Source organism: Vigna radiata, chromosome 11 (genome assembly GCF_000741045.1).
Source record: "Vigna radiata var. radiata cultivar VC1973A chromosome 11, Vradiata_ver6, whole genome shotgun sequence".
NCBI lineage: Eukaryota > Viridiplantae > Streptophyta > Magnoliopsida > Fabales > Fabaceae > Vigna > Vigna radiata.
This window is the reverse complement of record NC_028361.1, coordinates 18,542,049-18,563,193: the sequence shown is the minus strand read 5'-3', so window position 1 is coordinate 18,563,193 and position 21,145 is coordinate 18,542,049. Positions and strand designations below refer to the sequence as shown.

At 30.0% G+C, this 21,145-nt stretch overlaps 1 protein-coding gene across 1 annotated transcript; it reads right to left on the bottom strand.

Moving 5' to 3' along the window:
* Positions 1 to 10,274: 10,274 nt before the first annotated feature.
* Positions 10,275 to 20,989, bottom strand: LOC106777711 (serine/threonine-protein phosphatase 2A 65 kDa regulatory subunit A beta isoform). Its single transcript, XM_014665423.2, has 13 exons — positions 20,723 to 20,989; positions 20,010 to 20,423; positions 18,977 to 19,223; positions 18,741 to 18,853; positions 16,163 to 16,242; positions 15,760 to 15,901; positions 15,596 to 15,676; positions 13,628 to 13,732; positions 13,238 to 13,420; positions 13,054 to 13,146; positions 11,029 to 11,168; positions 10,878 to 10,944; positions 10,275 to 10,749 (listed from the first exon to the last, which is right to left on the bottom strand). The coding sequence occupies exons 2-13, from the start codon at positions 20,400 to 20,402 to the stop codon at positions 10,630 to 10,632; spliced, it is 1,764 nt and encodes a 587-aa protein (XP_014520909.1). The 5' UTR covers positions 20,403 to 20,423; positions 20,723 to 20,989; the 3' UTR covers positions 10,275 to 10,629.
* Between the last annotated feature and the right edge of the window lie 156 nt (positions 20,990 to 21,145).

The following is a 21,145-nucleotide window of genomic DNA, read 5'->3' as shown; positions in this document are numbered from 1 at the left end:
CACTGTGATAACTACTATAATTCTTCTATATGTTTGCGTTTAGATTTTTTTTTTCTAAACATTGATTTATTTTTAAGTAAAATTTATATAAAAAGATAACGTTTTTAAAAAGAATGTTTTTTTTTTAATTTTCTTTTAAAACAAATTCAATATAAAGAAAAAAAATAAAGTATAAAACAGCTTTTTGTCATGTTTCTATTTTTTAAAATAAATTTACCTAAATATATTAAAAAAATATTTTATTAAAAATACGTGTTTAAAAGAACAAATTAAACATACAGGCCTAATGCTAATATCTTTATAGTCCTCAGCTTCCTCTTAAGTATCAAATTTTAATATTCTAAACCACAAATAGAAACTAACATATAAGTATTTAATCCTTTATTCTTGATTGTGTGTAACTTTGATTTAATGTGGATTTAGGATTGATTTAAGAACTGGTCAACGGATGTGGCTACATTTAATTGAGGTGCTTTAGGCAAAGAAACTTTCCTCAATTTTTTCAATTTGTGGTACTTTGTATGTTTAAGAAAAATAGTTTAAAAGTAATAGTAGTTTTAATTTGACATTTGTTATTTTATTTGTAAACTTTTTAACAAAAACATATTTCAAATTAATCAAATTTCATTTTATAAAAATCATCACGTTCAGAAATTTTATCTAAAATTTTCTCTGTCTTCATTTTAATTTTATAAGTTTGTCTTTCATATATTTGATGATCAAAGACAACTAAAGAATTAATGACAAAGAGATATACTCTTCCAACTGATCATAATCTCAAATATAATAAGTTTACTTTTTGTTCTGTTTTTGAGTTAGTGTAGCATTTTAAGGTATATTGATTTTAGAATCCATACATATGACTCAAAATAGCTAAAAATAATGAAAACAAATCTAGATTCTTCAAAGCAAAACAATTATATAACATGGATATATAATGATCAATATCATAGGAGGAAGTACATGTACGATGATATCATATACTTAAACAAGGAGAACAAGAGCAAATTTATTCCAAAACTCAAATAAAGAAGAATCACTGACTCAACCGCTTCGTGGACAATGGTTGGTCGAGTTGAAGTAAGCTCTTGGGAGGATTGTGCTGCTTTAAAACCACCCGTTACCACAGGATTTTCATCCAACATTTTCCTATAGAAGTTTATCTTTTTTGGATTGGTTCGAGCCATCATGTTTGTAATCCAAACAAGCATTTAGCTAAGTTAAAAAAAATGAATAGAAAGCGAATCAAACGAGGAAAGAGTGCTTACTAAAGACATCACCAAAAATATTGCAAGATCTATAACATTTTAGGAGCTCCCTGGTTGGGAGCCAGCATGGGAATTGGTGGAGCACTTCAAGAACTTATTTTTCCTCGAGAGTCATCAAAGTCTCACACCAAGGGATCAACCAAACAAGAGAACAAGTCTAATAAAGAGAAAACTTCAATTGATCATCAATGTTAAAAAAACACTTACAACCCTTCTCTTTTATAGCAATCTTGGAATACCTTATCTTGAAGTCCTTATACGAAATGATGAAGAGTTGAAAAAGTCACTTGTCTGACTCATTTATTAAGGAACCACTAACCCTTCTTTGTGTTTGAACATGTGTGAAAGTGGTGAAGAAACAAAGTGAGCGTAAGGTCAAGTCTAACATCATGCAATATTTTTTAAACATATATTTAACGAGTAACAAATGAACTTTTTTATTATAAGTCAAGTAGCAAATAAATATTATCCGTGTCTGATCTGACTCATTACTATCTCTATAAATACTCAATCAACCCTAACTATAGTAATATTAAGTACTAGGGATAAAATTTGTTATTTATATTTTAATAAAACCAAAATAATAAAATTAAATTATAAGAGTTTTCGCAAAATTGGATTAAAATTTCTAAAATATTCATAACACAAGTAAAACGTTAAGGAATTTCTTTCAAAAATTTATCTAACAAGGGCACTAAAAGAAAATACAAAGGATCGAAATAGAAAAAAGAGAACCTGAAAGATCCTAAAATAATAAAAAAAATACCAAGAACTAAAACGAAATTGACTTCATAAAATGAATAGCAAAGAGAAATAAATGGACAAGTTATAATGGATTTGATATGATTACATTTTTTTTATTAAATTAATGTATTTAAAAAGTTATCAATGAAATAACTTTATATATATATATATATATATATATATATATATATATATATATATTTTATAGAAAAGTATTTTTGGATGAATTTCTTATTTGATCATTGGATTGCAATAGTATAAATATAAAAGTTGATAACCTAATTGAAAAGAGTTAAAAAGGAATAAACTCCACCAATTTAATATCAATTATTATAATATCAATTATAATAATTGATATTTAACACTAATAATTAAATTAAATAAAGGGAAAGTAAATATACAACAATTAGCTAATAAAGGCTAATTATTCCAATTTAAAACTAATTATTATAATTGATATCCTCTCGCAAGTTGGACGATCTTGAATAGTAATGAGTCAAACCGAGGATGAAGCAGAAATGCTTTGTGTTATGCTTTAGTTGAGGAACGCCCAATCTACATCTTTAGACATTGTGTGGAGACACTCCGTTAACTGCTTGAGGTATAAGACAGTCCTGTCGACGCAGGTTTGATAAGCAGGATTCGGAGTTAGAGGTACAACGGTGGTGGAGATCGTCATCAGCGGTGTAGGAAAGGATCCATCTGGATATTTGAGAAGATCATAGCCATCAAGAATAACTTCAACTTGAAGTTTTCAAGTGAGGTAATTTGAGGGTAGAAGCTTGGTGACACTGCTAAGGGTGATGCAAGTGAATGGTTTTGATGGCTCATGAGGGTTGCTAATAGATGAAGAGTTGTCGTTGGCCATGGGAGACAAAAATAAAATGAAGGATCGACGTCCTGTGTTGAAGAAGATAAAACAAATAAAGGATCATGAATGGCAAAAAGTTTATGACCAAACCATCCATGAACAAGTAGAAGATAGAAGACATCAGATGAAAAAGAGACTTTTAGGGGGCCGTCGGTGGCGGTGGTCATAGGCCACCGACAGCAACAAAGACATAGTAGAAAAGGATCAGAAAACCTGGTCTGATACCATATAGAAAAGTATTTTTGGATGAATTTCTTATTTGATCATTGGATTGCAATAGTATAAATATACAAATTGATAAACTGATTGGAAAGAGTTAAAAGGGAATAAACTCCACCAATTTAATATCAATTATTATAATATTATAATAATTGATATTTAACACTAATAATTAAATTAAATAAAGGGAAAGTAAATATACAAGAATTAGCTAAAAAAGGCTAATTATTCCAATTTAAAACTAATTATTATAATTGATATATATATATATATATATATATATATATATATATATATATATATATATATGGGGTTTGTTAACACGCGTACGCCTGTTTTTCAGTTGGTACGTTTTAACAATGTGTACCGGATTATAGTAGACAAAAATGCCCTCATTTATCATAGATTCTAAGTTTTAAGGTCAAGGATATTTAAATAATTTTCATTCTCAAAACTAACAAAAAAAGAATCTGTCATCCCTATTGTTGCCTCAATTGAAAAAAAAAATCAAAAACTTTTGCCTAACCCTAATTCACCTTCCTCACTTATCCAATTTGTTGCTCTTCGTTCATTTGGAGGATATGTTATATATTTTCCCTTCTTATTATTATTAAATTTCATTTTTAAATTAAATCATGTAAATAAAACCTTCATAAATCAATTAAATTTTCATACATTATTTACACATCTACACCACATTTCATTATATTTTTAAAGAACAAGATATTTCCCTCTATTGTCCTTTTCCCTTCTACACAAAGTGTTTCTTTTTTCTTTTTCTATTGGTATGGGATACATGTAAGATTACAACCTAGAATTGAAATAATTGTACTCCTAAGGATCTCTTCTATACCTATTTCTTTAATTTCCTTATGTCCTTTTTTTATTACTGAATCAACTTCTACAGGCGTTTAGAATAAACTTTAACCATTGTGCAAGATAAAAAACAATAAAATCATTTTTTACCTTTGAGATTTGGAAAGAGTAACATAAAGTGACAAAGTTTATATTCATTTTACACACATTAATAAATATAAAATGATTATAAAAGAGTAAACTTTTTCAATTTTTAAAAATTATATTCAAATTACCACCACCTTCAATTGGGTTGAGATGAGAGAAAAAATGTTGTAGTGATATATATATATATATATATATATATATGTATATATATATATATATATATATATATATAAATTATACTTAAAATAAATATTAAATAAAAAATTATAAATAAAAATTTAATTAAAATAAATTAATTTTAAATTGTTAAAATTTAAAATAATTAAATTTATTCTAATTATTTATTAAAAAAATATAATTATAAATAAAACATTAACATAAATATTTAACTATAGTTTTATCTATAATTGATTATATAGTAATTTTCATCACAAATCTTCTCATAAAAGTTAAGTTTAAACATTTTCTGTTTATGTCAATTGTTTTATCTCGTTGTCTATACTTTCTATTTACTTCTTTGTAGGTTAAATACACGTATTTATCTTTTGAAACATGATGAAAAAGCCATTGATTCATATATCTCATAACTTAAATTTTAGATATAAGGGGTAATATCTTAGTTCAATGCAGGAAAAATCTTAGATAAAAAAACATTTATAAGTATACTTACATTGTCTTATCTTGAAATAAACAATAGGATTACAACTTACTATTCATCATCATCATATATATATATATATATATATATATATATATATATATATATATATATATATATATATATATATATATATATATATATATTTATATTGTTAATTTATATAAGTTTTATATTAAAAAATGTCTCTATTAAAAATAAAACAACTTTAAATCTAAAAGTATTTTAATAATTTTAAAATTTAATTTAAAATAAAAAAATAAAAGATAGTTATTGAAAATTCGAGAGAAATTATTATTTTTTATTATATATTTTTTTAAAAGGTATTTGTTTTTTAAAATAAAAATAAAAATATAGTTGTTTTTTTAATCCAGACGAGTTCTATAAACCCAGATAGGTTATAAATTCTAAATCCTAAACCCTAAACCATTATATTTTTTAAAAGGTAATTGTTTTTTAAAATAAAAGGTAATTATTTTTTAAAATTAAAAATAAAATAAAAGCTAATAATTTATCTCGACCAATAAAGTTGTTTTCTTTTTTAAGAGAAACATTTTTGTAACCTAAAATTTAGTATACTTTTTTAAAATTTACCAACTAAAAAACCTTCTTACACAAATTAACAAACCTCATATATATATATATATATATATATATATATATATATATATATATATATATATATATATATATATATATATTATGATTTTATTCTTAGTTTTTCTTTTAATTTGTTTCTATTTTTTATTTGTTGCTTACAATGTTGCGTGTAAAGGAGATAGTTTGTAGTTGACATTTGAATGATATATAAGTTTTGATATTTAATGTTTAGAGTAGTTGACCAAAGTTGCTAATGATTTTTCTTCTGACATTTAGTGGATTTTATACAATATTACAGACATTTGTCCACCAGATACGTGTTTATTTATGAGATTAACAAGGTATTAGAAAAGAACGGAAATGCATATGAAGATGTTACTACGAAACTTGGTGTTCAAAATTTCAATTACCAACTCTTGTCTCAACAATATTGTTTGAAAAATGATGACATGACACATTTCTATACAATATCATAAAAGTATAAGTTTTATATTTTTTTAAGAAAAAAAAAATAAAAAATAAGTAATAATAATATAAAATAAATATAAAAAATTTAAGTATGTCAAATAATCATTATCCATTACCAAAAACTTGACACCTTTATAGAGGTTTTTTCTTCCTCCTATTTAAGAAACTTTTAAAAGTATTCTTCAACAACCTAATCTTGTTAGCAAAACTTTGAATTGAGTGATTTTGAAAGTTTTCGAATTATACAATTTGAAAATTAAAAATTTTAGTGTTATATTTGGGATTACATATAATTCAATATTATTTAGTTTAATAATATTCAATATTTTAGAAGGTGTAAATCAAAATATACTCGTAAATAATGTATTACTCATGTTAGAATGTTAAATAATAATAAAAATAAATAGTAACTCAACTATTATGTTTCTATTGCTAGGATAGACGGAAGATATTAACTATTTTGAAGTATGAATAGTTCATATAAGATACCAAACACTATTATTAATATAAAAATTTAATATTTAATATGTTATTGATATTGTTTTTTTAATATATCATTTAATATTTTTTATTTTTATTTAATATGAGACTTTTAGCTTATATTTATATTTCTAATTGCTTCTCTACAAGTGTGAATTAGATTTTATCTCGGGTTTCTTTCATAAGAGAATATATTTGTCTCACTTATTTATCTCAACACATTTTTGTGAACTCTAACAGTGGTTGGGTATCAAAATTGAATACAAAACAAACCTAACTCTAATATCATTGTTGGAATTTTTGTACTAGGATAGATTGGAGGGACTAATCACCTTTGAAGTATAAGTTATTTATATAAAATACATGATACCACTACCAACATAAAACATTAAAGCTTAATATTTATGAGTCTTGTTTTTCTTATATATCACTCAAATTTCTTCATTTCTATTCAATATAAAATTTTCAACTCATAGTCATATTCCTAATGACTAGATAGAGAAAAACATGTCATGAAAAACATCAATATTTTTATCCTTAAGAATTACTCTATTACTAAATAAATAAGATCAACACAAGAATATAATCTAAAAATTCCAAAATCAAAGAAAGACCACAACCATTGTCTAATGACAACTAGATAATAACACTATGTGAAAATTTCTATAATATATAGACAACTCTCTCATGCCCTTTGACCCCAAGTAGGCGCAGACTCTCCAAAGCAAGAATTTAACCTAAATCTCCACTTCAAGAGTATAAGAAAAGTCAAATACAAGTTTAAAGTGTCTTTGACATTGACTGATGATGAGTACATATGTATGCCCTCATTTGGCCTTTAAAATTGGATTCTTAATTAGATTTTGTATTTGAACTAAAAAATTTTATAATTGGGTTTATTTAGCATAAGATACAAAAACATGTTAAAAACAATTTTTTAGTTGCATAAATGTTCTTTGAATATTTTGAGGTGTGTTAGTGCAGCTGCAACAAAGTTGGACTCATTGAGTGTGAAAATAAATTGGTTAAAGTTTCATAACACCTTAAAGATAACTCCAAGAATAACAAATAATAAAGATCACACGAACTCAATCTAAGCATAATATGAAAAAATTGAAGAAATTTGGATAAGCCAAGAAGAGGAAACAAACAACAAAAATTGGATCTTGTGGTTTTCTCTATTTTTGTACTACTAAAAGGGCTTTAATAATTGATAAATGTTTATGATTAAAAATAATTTGGAAAAAATATATCTTAAGATATTTTATTTGATATTGTTAAATAATTTTCTTATTTAACTATATCAATAAATATCAAAAAATAAAATTTGTCAAATTTGTTTTTTAATCTAGCAAATATCTTCTTTAATATTTTTAGATCTCCACAACATTCAAATATATTTTGAAGATATTGGATTGTTTAGAAGATGATTGGAGGAGATTACATTATCATAAAGAAGATTATAATAATAGAAAAGCCTCAAACAAAGCTCAATCCAATTTCTATATAAATAAACTTAAGGAAACTCATTAGGGGAGTTGAGGAACCCTTTAAGGGGTTGAAATTTCATCATCTTTCTCTTCTCTCATGTTCTCCACTCTCTTCTTCTATTTTCATGTTATTTTAACATTCCATTGAGTGTTAAGCCTCTAGGATTGATTATGTTGTAATTTCTTAATTGGATTCTGAGTTTAGATGAATAAATTTGTTTGTCCTTTTTATTCTTATTGTGATTTACTCTAATATATGTCTTTTGCTTCTTAATTAAGTAAAAGTAATTATTTTTACATTATAGCAAGTAAACAGGGTGTTAAATCTACATAACATATCAATCATATGAGTCTAAGGGTTTTTAATTTTAATTTAGAATTTACTTTGATTAAAGTTAGAAACTTTCATGTGATTGAATGAGTTTTTACTACTAATTGAGAATGTATTTTGATTAAGAAAAGAGCAAATGACCATTCATTTAAAAACAATTTTAATCATCTAAAAACACACAATTAACGACATTTTTACAAAACTCAAGATTTAAGACAAAAACTTAGAAATATCTCAATTCTAGACAATTAAGAACTAAGATGAACTAAGATAAACTTCTAAGACTATAAAGTGATGAAAAATTTGGGAGTTATTAATGGTAAAACAAGGAATATCTTTTTAAAAAAATAAGTTTTTATGATGTACATAACAATGTATGTCATAGTAGATTAATTGTATATAACAAGTATTATGACATATGAACGAATACATGTCATTGAACATGAAAGATATTATGATATGTAAAAATAATTACGTCATAAAAGTCGAGGTATTATGACATGTAAACAAAACTGCGTCATAGTAAAATGAATATATAATGACTGATAGTTAAAAGTATGTCATAGTAAACTGATACATTATAACAAGTGATAGAAAGTGTGTCATAGTAGGTTGCACCTATTACAACGTGTTTTTCCTCTACGTCAAACTTTCTATGATTGTCAGAATTATGACGCTAAAACACTTATCATAATATATCCATTTTACCTGCCATAATATGCCTTTTTTGTACTAGTGATGGATGATAATATTTTAATATATTTATTTGATTTGAAGTTCTAAAGAACAATTTTAACTTTCATATAATAATCGTTTCAAATTCACTTTGCATTAATCTATAACATAAAGATAATGTCATAAATGTAAATTTGAACTTATTATGCTTTTTAAAAACTCATAGTGCTTGTCTCAAATAAGATCATTTTCTAAAAGAAAATAATTGTGTTGCACTTCAATATTTTGAAAGATTGTTTCACACCATATAAAACTCTTTTTCAGGTTTGAAAAGTATGATTTCTATTAAGCCTAACAGGTACTTCTACAAAAACTTCTTTATCAATTCATCCGTTTAAGAAGGTATTTTTACATCCACCTAATATAATTTAATACTTTTATTAGTAGCAAAGTCGGCAAGAATTCTAGTAGTTTTCTTTCAAGGAAAAGTTACAAATTTCCAATGAAATCTATGCCTTCTCGCTATATAGATAACTTTGTTTTCATATCACCTAATTCATCTAACTTGCTTATGTAAACTCGTTTAGTCCCAATCATACTCTTCTGTTCAAGTTGGTGAACTAGAGTCTAGATGTTTCCAGTGAAATAGTTCTGCATAACTACGATGTAGTCATTGTCTGAAAAGTTTTCCCTATATTCCTTGGTTTGATTAGAGACATATAAGCATATCAGACGTTATTTTTCAATGATATTATCCTTCAATCTAGAGCAGATCATAAAGTTTAGAGCATTGTCTAAAGTTTGTGTTTCATCTCGATCTTTAATTTGTAAATATGTCAAATCAAAATTTATTATCAATACGCAAGCATTCATTAAACTTAACATTTTTAATCTTCTCCACTATCAAAATTACGATACTGTATATTCTATCTGTTTGAAAACAAATTGCAGCTTTATAACCTTTTCATTAGAATTAAACAATAAAAAGCTATCAAAATATTTACATATTAATATAATTTGAAAAGTAAACATCAATTTCGTCCATTTAAACAAATAATTTTACATTTACATACCCTTTTATCCATAATACAAGAAATTTCTAATTGAAATACAATCACCAGTTTAAGTATTCACATTACTTAATACATAAATTAAAGCACTAGTTACACAATTAAAACTAAAAGTAATAAACTTTCTTGGTCTTTATGCTATTAGTTAGACAGTCTGAATAAATTAATTTCTTTTCACATGTAAAAAATAGCCATATTTTCAAATTTGATGACGCTACATTTATATTTTGTCCTAGTCTGTGTTAAAAAAATAGTATGAATTCTAAATAACACCAACTTTTGGTAGGAATTGAGTAAAAATAACTGCAGACATAAAGGGTTATGATCCAAAACAGAAATATTTTGGGTTGTCCATTAGGACATAAAATTGTGTTACAAAGCATTTTCATTCGTTGTATGATTTTAGAAAACACGGTGGGGTTAGGGACAATGAGCCATTTTTGCTCTTTGCAAATATAGATAATTAACTAACAGAAAAATACAGTTTTACAAGCTAAGATTTGATCACACTTAACCTATATAGAGTCCTTAACATTTGAAAATCCTATTTTAGCAGTCACAGGACCAGCAATTTAATCTCTGACAACAAAAGGAACCTAGTAATGATACAACTAGCATAAAATTATACAAGGGAACAAAATCATATAAATCGTTTTTTACTAGGATGTAGCTCACAAAACCACTTAACTATCGCTGAGAAGAACCCAAGTAGAACACAAGAATTCCGATAGGTGGAAACATTAACATCTCCACAAAAGGCTTCCATCTAATGCGTGTGGTAAAGATTGCAGCCTAGCTAGACATCATGACATGATCAATAGCCTGAAGTGCTTGATTGGAAAAAAATCTTACATCAACATCGGGATCCTCACTGAGCTCAACCAGACTAGGTCGGATAGACTTTTCCACAACCTAAATGAAAATTATGTTCACAGAATAAAGCAAAAAACAAAAAAGAACGAACACAGATATAGAAACAGAAAGCACAATAAGGTTTATAATTATACTACAATAGAAGTATGAGATGCTTAGCTGCTTACAGATTGATCCACTATGGGGAAGATTGATTCCAAGACCTTTGCCACATTGAACTTAATGTTGGGTACTCTATAGGGAATAAAACAGGGAGCGGTTAAAAAGGTAGTAGTAACATTACCCAACACCATAACCACGCTTAAAAAGCTAGAATACCTGTCTTTAGATGCAGTAATAACAACAGGCAATAATTTTGAACAAGTGATTTCAGGTCCCATCACAGGAGCAAGCAGAGAGATGGATTGAAGTATGGTCATTCGGTACAAATAATGCGGATTACCAATCATATCCAGAACCTGTTTCACACATGCCAAAACCCATTACTTGTACGATACACTTGGTAGATCTACTAAAAACGTAAAGGGTATACTATATTAAAAGTGAATATCATAACATGCATTGTAGACCATAGGAAAGGGAGAGGGGAAACTCAACAACTTGATATGAAGTTACTCTGGAACTGTAAAAAAAAAGGACTTAACAAAGAACAGAAAAAAGCTTGGACTGAAATAAACCACAAATCCAAGTTTTATTCAACTTAAAACACTTGAACCAAATAGGATGGATAGAAAAACAGTGTTCTTGCAACGTTGTGTTTCTTATTTATGTAAGTATGTACAAGATACAAAATGAGGCAAGACACTTGCCTAAAATCCTAACACTAAAGCTGGGTACATACAAAAGGAAATATTAATAAAATAATATTGCATTTCAACACTCCTCTCAGGCTAAAGCATATAGATTATATTCACAGAGCTTGGAACATATAAACTGAATCCTATGTCCTCTTATAGATTTAGTCAGAATGTCTGCAAGTTGTTCACTAGAGCAGACAAATACAGCAACAAAATCTTTGGACAACAACTTCTCCCTAACAAAATGACAACCAATCGTTGTATGTTTACTTCTCATAAAACACTAGATTCGAGGCAATATGAAGAGTTGTTTGGTTTTCAATATAACTTTATCAGCTTATTTTCAAAAGTTTCAACTCTTGAAAGACTTGCTTAATCCACACAAGTTCACATATAGCTAGGGTCATAGATCTATACTCAACTTCTATAAGTAACAACACTTTGTTTCTTATTTTTCCAAGATATAAGGCTCCCTCCAAGGAATACAGATTATAATGTTGTAGATCTCTTGTCAATGGGACAACCAACTTAATCTACATCGCAATGCCCTAAGATTTGATATTTCCCATGTTCTCATACAACAACCTGTATCCAGGATTCCCTTATCAGAACATCAGAATTCAAATTTAGTGAAGGGGGCCAACTCCTTGAGAAGCCACTTTGGGTCCATTGGCAATAGTAACGAGATGAGGAATTTTAGGGTAAGAAATCTAGGAAAATGAAGAAATGTTACAAGAGGTATCGAGAAATTCATGTAGTTGACACACTTATCGTTGAAGAGGATTGACCTTGATTGATTGATTTCTCAGACTCATAACACAATTTCTTGGTACTCTTCATAAAGATTTTTTATTTGATTTCACATATTTAGACGCATGAGCAGCTTTGAGTTTCATCAGATAGAGATCTGATATAATTTGCAAACCATGAAGATGGAGATGGAGACAATGAAGAAAATTAAGTGAGATCGTAGCCCCACTCTATACCAACTTGAACAAATAGGATGGATAGAAATACAGTTTCTGTGTTCTTGCACATATATAGGATACAGAAGAAGGTAACACAATTGCCTAAAGCCCAAACCCTAAAGTTGGGTACTTACATAAAGAAAATATTAATAAAATAACATTGCATATTTCAATAACAAAACCTATCTTAAGAAATTATTCTGTTAACCCGGTAGTCATATATCCTTGGGTCAGTTTAGAAGCACCAAAATTGTATATACTGACCCAACCCAATCCTGTTTGTTTAGTTTGGAGAAAAATTGATTTTGATAACATTGGTTTTGAACCATTAAATGTGACCTAGATGTGTGCCCAAATAGCCAGGGTGAAATTATCTTGGTAATGGGCCATAAAACTATTCCTTGTTCATTCACAATTCATGGTTTCTAAAATTTCATCACATTATAAAAAATGAAATGTACCCATCAAAGTATGAAACAAGTTGAGGAAACAAGAACATCGCCCTCCACCCAATACACATACACTCATATGGCATAGTGTATTATGCTAAAATAAGAATTTAAAGCCAAGATATGAACCTGTGGAATTATGTTTTGCATAGCCCACTCAGGACCAAATTCTTCAGCTAGGCGCTTCAAGTTGTTAGCTGCTGCCTCACGGATTGAATGAACCTACCATATACAATAAGGAGGTTAATGACAATAGTAATAGAAAATGTGATTTCCCAGAGTATGGACAAACTATCAAATGGAGTCCACAAACCTTGTCCTGTAACCACTGCATGCAAAGAGCACCAAGCTTATCATCAAAAAAACCAACACCCAATTGACTTGCCAACAAGGGTATATATTCTATTATTGCAAGTCGAACCCTCCAATGCCTATCCTCAGCAAGCTCAACAATGGCCGGTAACAAAGATTGAGATAATAAATCAATTCCAATGACCTGCAACAAAGATTTGATCAACATATCATTGCAAATGTAGATTTCGTTATGACTTTAATTTTGCATATATATTATATAGAAGGTGGTATAAGAAGATTATACGCTTCACTATAGAATTAGCAGCATCATTCAAAAAATAAAAAGGAAATAAGGTTGCCAAAAGTTATTAAGGAATTTGCAAATATAAATCACAGATACATTACAAACCTGATTCACTTGATCAAGCTTGCTTATGATATTTAGGCGCACATCAGGAAATTCGTCCTTCAAAAGGGAAAGAAAAATAGGAAGAAGTTGCTCAATTGTTGCATCCTGCAATTAAGGAAAAAAAAAAAAAGCAGGTAGTCAGGGATAGTTTCTTCAAAGTTTTGAGAGAAGGTTAAACAACATTGTCACAGACCTAGTAGAATTAAAAGTATTAAGTCATAACACACTATAACTAACATAAGTCTCCAAAAAAATATTAGACGGTTCAGGAATGGATTTTAAGTCTAACTCAGTTTTACAAAACGAGCTTGTAAAATGAGGTATACAATCACATATATACCCTAAATTGGTGTTATCTCTAATCGAGGTGAGACTTCCAACACAGTTCCCTCACACTGAGATATATATACATCTCGTGCATGGGATTAGGCATTAACAAGTGATCGGATAGCGGCCCAATACCGAGTGAAATGATATATCCAACAAACACAAATCTTGTTAGGATAGGCTTTAATCCATGGCTTTGATACCATGCTAAAAAGTGAACTTTAAGTTTAACTCAGTCTTACAAAACTGGCTTGTAAGATGAGGTATATAACCACATATATATTCTAAATTGATTTTATTTCTAGTCGATGTGAGACTTCCAACAGATACTATAAAATAGCCAGCCAAGTACAAAACATATAGTAGATAGTTCATAAAATAAATATTAAAAATACTGAGGAATGGTATACCAAACGCAATCCAAACATGAAACAGAGAAAATATTAGATAGGTTTTAACTCCCGCAGGTTATATTACACATTTGGCAATGTTGTTGGCCACTATACATATATAGTGCACTAAACTCTGTTGTTGATTCCCATGAAGTAGCATATTCATGTTATGCTAGATTTCAAGCCCATGGTGGGGAGTACATACGTTGTTTTGTCTTCAGAATATTGGAAGTTAATATGTAATAAGAACATATAAATTTCTATTTCCATTCCCACTTTTCCCTCAAAACATTATAATTTTGTGAAAGATTAAATCATACACAAACATTTTTAAAATTTAAAAAGAAATAAGACTCTTGGTCATAGTATTCTTGTAACATCTTGAAACCTATTAAAAAATGGACTTTAAGTCTAATTTAATCTCACAAAACCAGCTTATGAAGTGAAGTTTGCACCAATTTATACACTTTAAATTGGTTTTATCTCTAGTTGCTATAAGACTTCAAAAACACCCTCTTCATGTCGAGGTGTATACAATAGACTCAACAAACATCAAATTTCACTAGGATATGGCTTTAACCCATAATACCATGTTAAGAATAGACTTTAAGTCTAACTCAATCTTACAAAGTCGGCTTTGTGAGATTGAATTAAGCTTAAAGTCTACTTCTTAACATGGTGTTAGAACCATATCCTAATGAAATTTGATGTTTGTTGAGTTTATTATATATACCTTGACATGAGGAGAATGTGTTTGAAGTCTCACATCAACTAGAAATAAGATCAATTTAGAATATATAAGTGAGTGCAAACCTCACCATATAAACCGGTTTTATAAGATTGAATTAGACTTAAAATACACTTCTTAACAAAACCAATGCCTCCTAAAGGATGATTCTAGTTAACTATTGCACATGTAAATAAAGTCCACAACATTTATATCACCAAACTAACTTGCAAAAGATAAAACTACATATTTAGAAAGGGGATATTTCAGTACGTAGTTGTTTTAGGCCCATGCATCACAATCGGGTGATTCACACTAAATGATGTCTACCCTTCATTTTAAACAAAAGGAAAGGGAAACATAAAATAGTAGACTTCAGTATCTTGCCACTAGGTACCAAAAGAAAAACCTATTAACTTGAAGGACAAGCAACCATATATTTAAGCATGAACGATATGGATGGGATTTTTTTGCAAAGCTAAGAACACAATAAATGTAAAGAATGACATTTGATAGCCATACTTTTCCTAACACCGGAGCCATTCCCATTATCACTGAAGCCAAAGCAGAGCGAACATGCTGTGAAGAATCTGATGACAGTTCCTGCAAAAGTTGTTGCAGTGTAATTTAGCCAGTAAATATAAATTTCATAATAATGAATTTCAAGACCAAAACGAAAGGCACACCTTCACACAAGGAAGAATATGCTGAATTGAGAGATCCGGATTTAAAATCCTACAAAACTTGGTCACTTTCCCTGCAGCTGCAATCCGTACTTCAGCTTCATTGTCTCGAAGCAACCGCACATAGGCAGGGACCAATTCCGTTCTATAATAAATAATGGTAATAAGATATAAATTTGAGAAACATCAATAGAAAACGATAGGACATTGAATATCGATCTTAGTAAATATGAGGAAAACAGTATAGGAATCACAAGTTTTGACATTTAAGGTTTTAAAGCATTAGCATGACTGCTGCAGCCCTACAACTAATTAAAAACAGATCACTATACAATATATTGACACAATATATAAACAAATTATATGATAGATATGCAGCATGTTTACTACTCGGATGAAACAATACCTGGTAGGTTCAGGGCCTACAGCTTCACAAAGCTCATACAATTGATTTGCAACCATGTATCGCACACGCCACGACTTATCCTGTTCAGGATCAAATCAGATCAAAGGTACATTAATTAAATAAAAATGGAGAATCTGGTGAAAACTGATAGGTGCCTTGATCAGAAAGCACAAACATCACCAAGAAAGCATAGATAGAACCTCTTTAACACTGATTGTTTGTTCCCTAATTAATCTGTTCAACATATGTTTACAAAGAAAACAATCTTCCTTTCACAGCATTCCCTGTTAACAAAACTACAATCCTTCTTATCCCAACACCTCAAGGGATAAGACTGTATATAGACTTTACAAAAGTCTTGTCCCATAACAGCAAACTGCAATTATTCTTAAATCTCTTTCTCCGGTATGGATTCCAAACCCTATCCTTATTCCCCATTTATAATTATCCACTACAGCTGGAATAACTTTGTCTTCAAGGTTGAACTTTGGAAACTGATCACATATTGTGGAAACATCTTCCCATGAAGACGCCTCCGGTCCTCCCTCCTGCCATTGCACCAACACTTGTATTGGTTCATCTTGATGTTGTACAATCCTGCTACCCAAAAAGTGCGGGAGAAAACAAACCGAAGTTTGCCATTTAAATTCATTGGGCAATTCTTTCTTAACCTAATGAATCCGAACAGCTAATTTTAACTGAGAAACATGGAAAACTGGATGTATGCAAGAGGTATATGGAAGTTGTAGTCAATAAATCATTGTTCCCACTTGTCTGAGGACAAGGTATGGGTCGTAATAGTGTGCTGACAGCTTTGGGTACCTTGTAGGCATAGATGCTTATCAGTGAGCATGCATTTTCAGATATACCCAATCACCCACTTTGATCTATGATGGTTTTTGTTAGATATATTATATCTTAGATAGATATCTTATGTTTATCTTTTATCTTTAATTAGTTTATTATTATTTCTTATTTTAATTTTGGACTTAGCTCATATCTCTTCTATTATAAATAAAGTACCTTAAGTGTATATTCAACATAGAGAAGATTAATCCCATACACAGTTTCTAATGTATTCAACATGGTATCAAAGCCAAGTTCTTTTGAGAAAAAAAATTTTGTCGCCTCTTCCACTACACTCGCCACTGTAAGTGGTCCCACTATCTACGGCTGCCATCATTGGAGTTCCAATTTTGACCAGTGACAACACGATTTTGGTTGTCTCGGCCAGCCACCCTAAGAATCTTTCCTTTCAACGCCTGTGTCTGAGTATCTCAATTATGCTATCCTAATTTCAGTTTTTTAGTGTCTTTTTCACTGGTATCCACTATTCGCTACCTTTATCCACCAACATTCCCTATGGAGAGTCTATTTCCAAGTGCTTTGACGAATAAAGGACACCATTCTTTTGAAGAGCCAGATCTCCACTTTCATTGTTTGTAATCAATGCGTCGTCATTTCCACTTTCCCTATGAGGCGAAGTCTTTTTATGTGGTCCAATCTAGTCCCTACAATCTATTGTTGTCAACCACTGTAGGCCACCATCTGTTACTGATGGCAATCTAGTCCTTGCAGTTTGTCGTTATCCGGCATTGCAGGCCCCCATCAGTTACTAATTGCAATCTAGTCCCTATAGTTTGTCGTTGTCCGCTACTATTGGCGGTCGTCCACTACTGATAGTAATCTTCTTCATCAAAGTCATCATAGTTGAAGTTTCATGGTACTCCAGTGTTGTCCAATATTATTCTCTGCAGCTGTTGTTAGTTGTTTGTCGACCTCTGTTTTCACTCTTTATCAACTAGATGTCAATAATGCATTCCTCATTGGCGATTTGTAATAAGAGATTTATATGGAGCAACCTCTCAGATTTGTTGCTTAGGGGAATCTTCTGGGTTAAAATTTCGTCTTCGATGTCATCTTCGCAAATCATTAACAATTTGATGTCACTCGAATGTAGAAGCATATTTTCTCTATGTCTTTATTGATTATATTAGTAACTTGGTATATACTATTTGTATGCACCAGCTTGAGGGGGAGTGTTAGATATATTATATCTTAGATAGATATCTTATGTTTACCTTATTTTTATATTTTGTCTTTAGTTAGTTTGTCATTATTCCTTATTTATATTTTGGCTTAGTCTATATCTCTTCTATTATAAATAGAGTGTCCTATGTCTATATTCAACACAAGAGAAATTAATCTCATACATAGTTTTTACTATATTCAACAGTTTCTAATGTTGGTTGGCAAATTTAACCTTGTCCTTAAGCTCTCCCCAAAAGAAATCTCAACTGCATGAGGGCTTCATTGTGTGTTATCAAATCCATGCTTCCATGGCAGTTTCCCCTAATACAAAGCTAGCTAGGGAAAGGGGAGCTCTGCCATACTTTTCATCCCAGTTATAAAAATCTTCCTTATTTGTATCCTCGGTTCCAAAAAAATCCAAAGAAAATTTGTAGCATAAATCATAGAGACTTAACATCACTAGGTTAAGCACATAATTTCGAGTATAATAGAAAAAAAATAATAATAATTATGTCATTACTAGTATAGTTCACTCTTAAAAATGCACCTGTGAGAAGTTGACAATAACCGGTAGTATATGTGCGACACAATCTTGTGGCTCCAGCAGCTTCCCAAGTGCAGCACAACCCTCCACAGCCAACAATCTAACAGAATCTTGATCTGAAGCATGTTTTAAGTTAAATTACATATTTAAAAGGTCCACTTGCACTAAGGAAAAATTATTATTGAATCTACTAAACAAATCAATCCATCTAGAAAGAATAAAAATTTGTATTCAACTACCATCCTTAGTGAGATCCTCAAAAATTGACATAGTGTCAGCCTTCAAATGAGTGTATTCAACAGTTGCAGCAAACTTTCCAAGATTTGATGCAGCAGATCTTCTAACCATAGGCATGTCATCTTGACACAACAGATTGTATATTGATCTTAACTCTGTCTTTGACATTTCCGGTGCACTAGGGTAAGCAATGTGAAATAGCCCACATGAAGACACTCGAGCAGTGAACCATTCACCTGCTGCCAACCTCTGAAACAAGATTAAAAAATGACAGGACATTGAACAGTAACTATACAATACATATGCTTTAAGAAACATGTAACGAATTAATGCCAGCAGAGTGTTAGATATTGACGCAAATGCAGCAGATCAATATAAGTAAGGTATGGTGAAAGTCATTGAAAACTAATAGTATTTTGGTAGAGAAATCAAAATCAACCCTATTTATACTGGGTACTAGACTCCAACTCCAAATCAAATCAAATAAGGAAACTAATCAAGATATATACACACAATATCACAAAAAAATTAAGAGATTATCTATTATACTGAAATATATTCTATGATACAATATCAATATAATGAGATACTTTCTAGATATTCTAACACAAGTTCAGCTTTGGTGCAACAGTTAGAGTTGCAGCCATTTAACTGCCTGGTTAAAACTTCAAGTTGTGGAATCAGCCTCACCAAGTGCATATTAAGGGGCAGCCTACAATAGACTCAAAATAACTCTAACCTTCCCAAAACCCCAACAGGGTAAGGGTTTGTAGCAACCTTCTTATTATTCTAACAAACAGTTTAACACGGATACACTAATCAACAGCCTTTTTGGTTTCACAAGTTTACTTAACAGGAAACAGTTAAAATCCAAGAAAACTAAATGAATGTCATAATCAGAATAATAGGCACTGGAACTCTGCATAAACAAGGAAAATTTTTACTTACGAAACTATAAAGTACAACCAACCAATACATAGTTCAACAATTGGTAATGACAAAGGCATTCATATCGATGGAACGGTATAATCTGACCTTCACCAAAGGAATGAAATATTCAACCAAATCACTTTCCCTCATTTGTGATCCAATCCTACAAAGTGATTCCACAGCTTTATCTCTCACACAAGTTTCCTCAACAGTGCAAAGCGTCTCCAAAGGTGGGAGCAACACATGAGCATGTTCCACTCCGCCGACAAAAGGAACAAACACCCCCAGCTCTTCAGCCATTGCAAGAAGTACCTCATCATCATCATCATTATTCTCACCCAAAAAGGGTATCAACTCCCTACGCGTTCTCTCCTCCCCAAGAGCCCGGGCAATCGTAGATAACTTCCGTATCGAGTTCAATCGTAGCTGAATGTCATCATTTTTCAGTTCGTCTATAAGCACTGCTATGGGATATAGCGGCTCATCAGCAATGGACATTTTCTTTTCCTCTCAAAATTTCTAGCCATACAGTTAAAATCAAATTGTTAAAAAATACTACTAAATTGTCAAGCTAGCATAATTTAAAGTATACATTATTCAACAACAAAAAAATGAAGGAAAAATAATGGAATTTCTGAACTAATTATTACGGAATTAACAAAATTATATAAAAAAAAAATCATTATCCTCAGCTCAGTTCATCCAAAATATTTCTCGAAGAAAAAATAAATAAATAGAAATGCTCAAAATGGCAAGTCAAAATTTGTCAACAAAACCCTAGAGATAAAATCAAGAGACAGAAGATCAAAACACCATACCGTGTTGCTCAGTAATGTCGATATTTTTCAAAGTTTCGGTTCACTGAAACGGAAGTGAGAAGTAATTGATTGCTATACTATGTGAAATCGTAGAATAGAGTCAAATAGCGGTTCGTTTTATCTTGGAAATGCCACTTATGGCCAATGGCAAATGAGCGTTGAGAAAAAAAACCCTAAAGCTTCAGAGGAGGACAAGGGCCAAAGGAGTTTCTCAGAACCCGAGACCTTTGAATTCTTGTGCTTTTTGAATCATCTTTCCTTTCTGTTTTTCAATTACGAAAATATAAGAGTTTTTTATTTTTTTTTTTTTGCTAAAAGTTTTGACTTTCTACAAGTACAAATTCAAACGTTTATTTTTCTTTTTGACAAATAAAAAAGAAAACTTCAATATATATATATATATATATATATATATATATATAT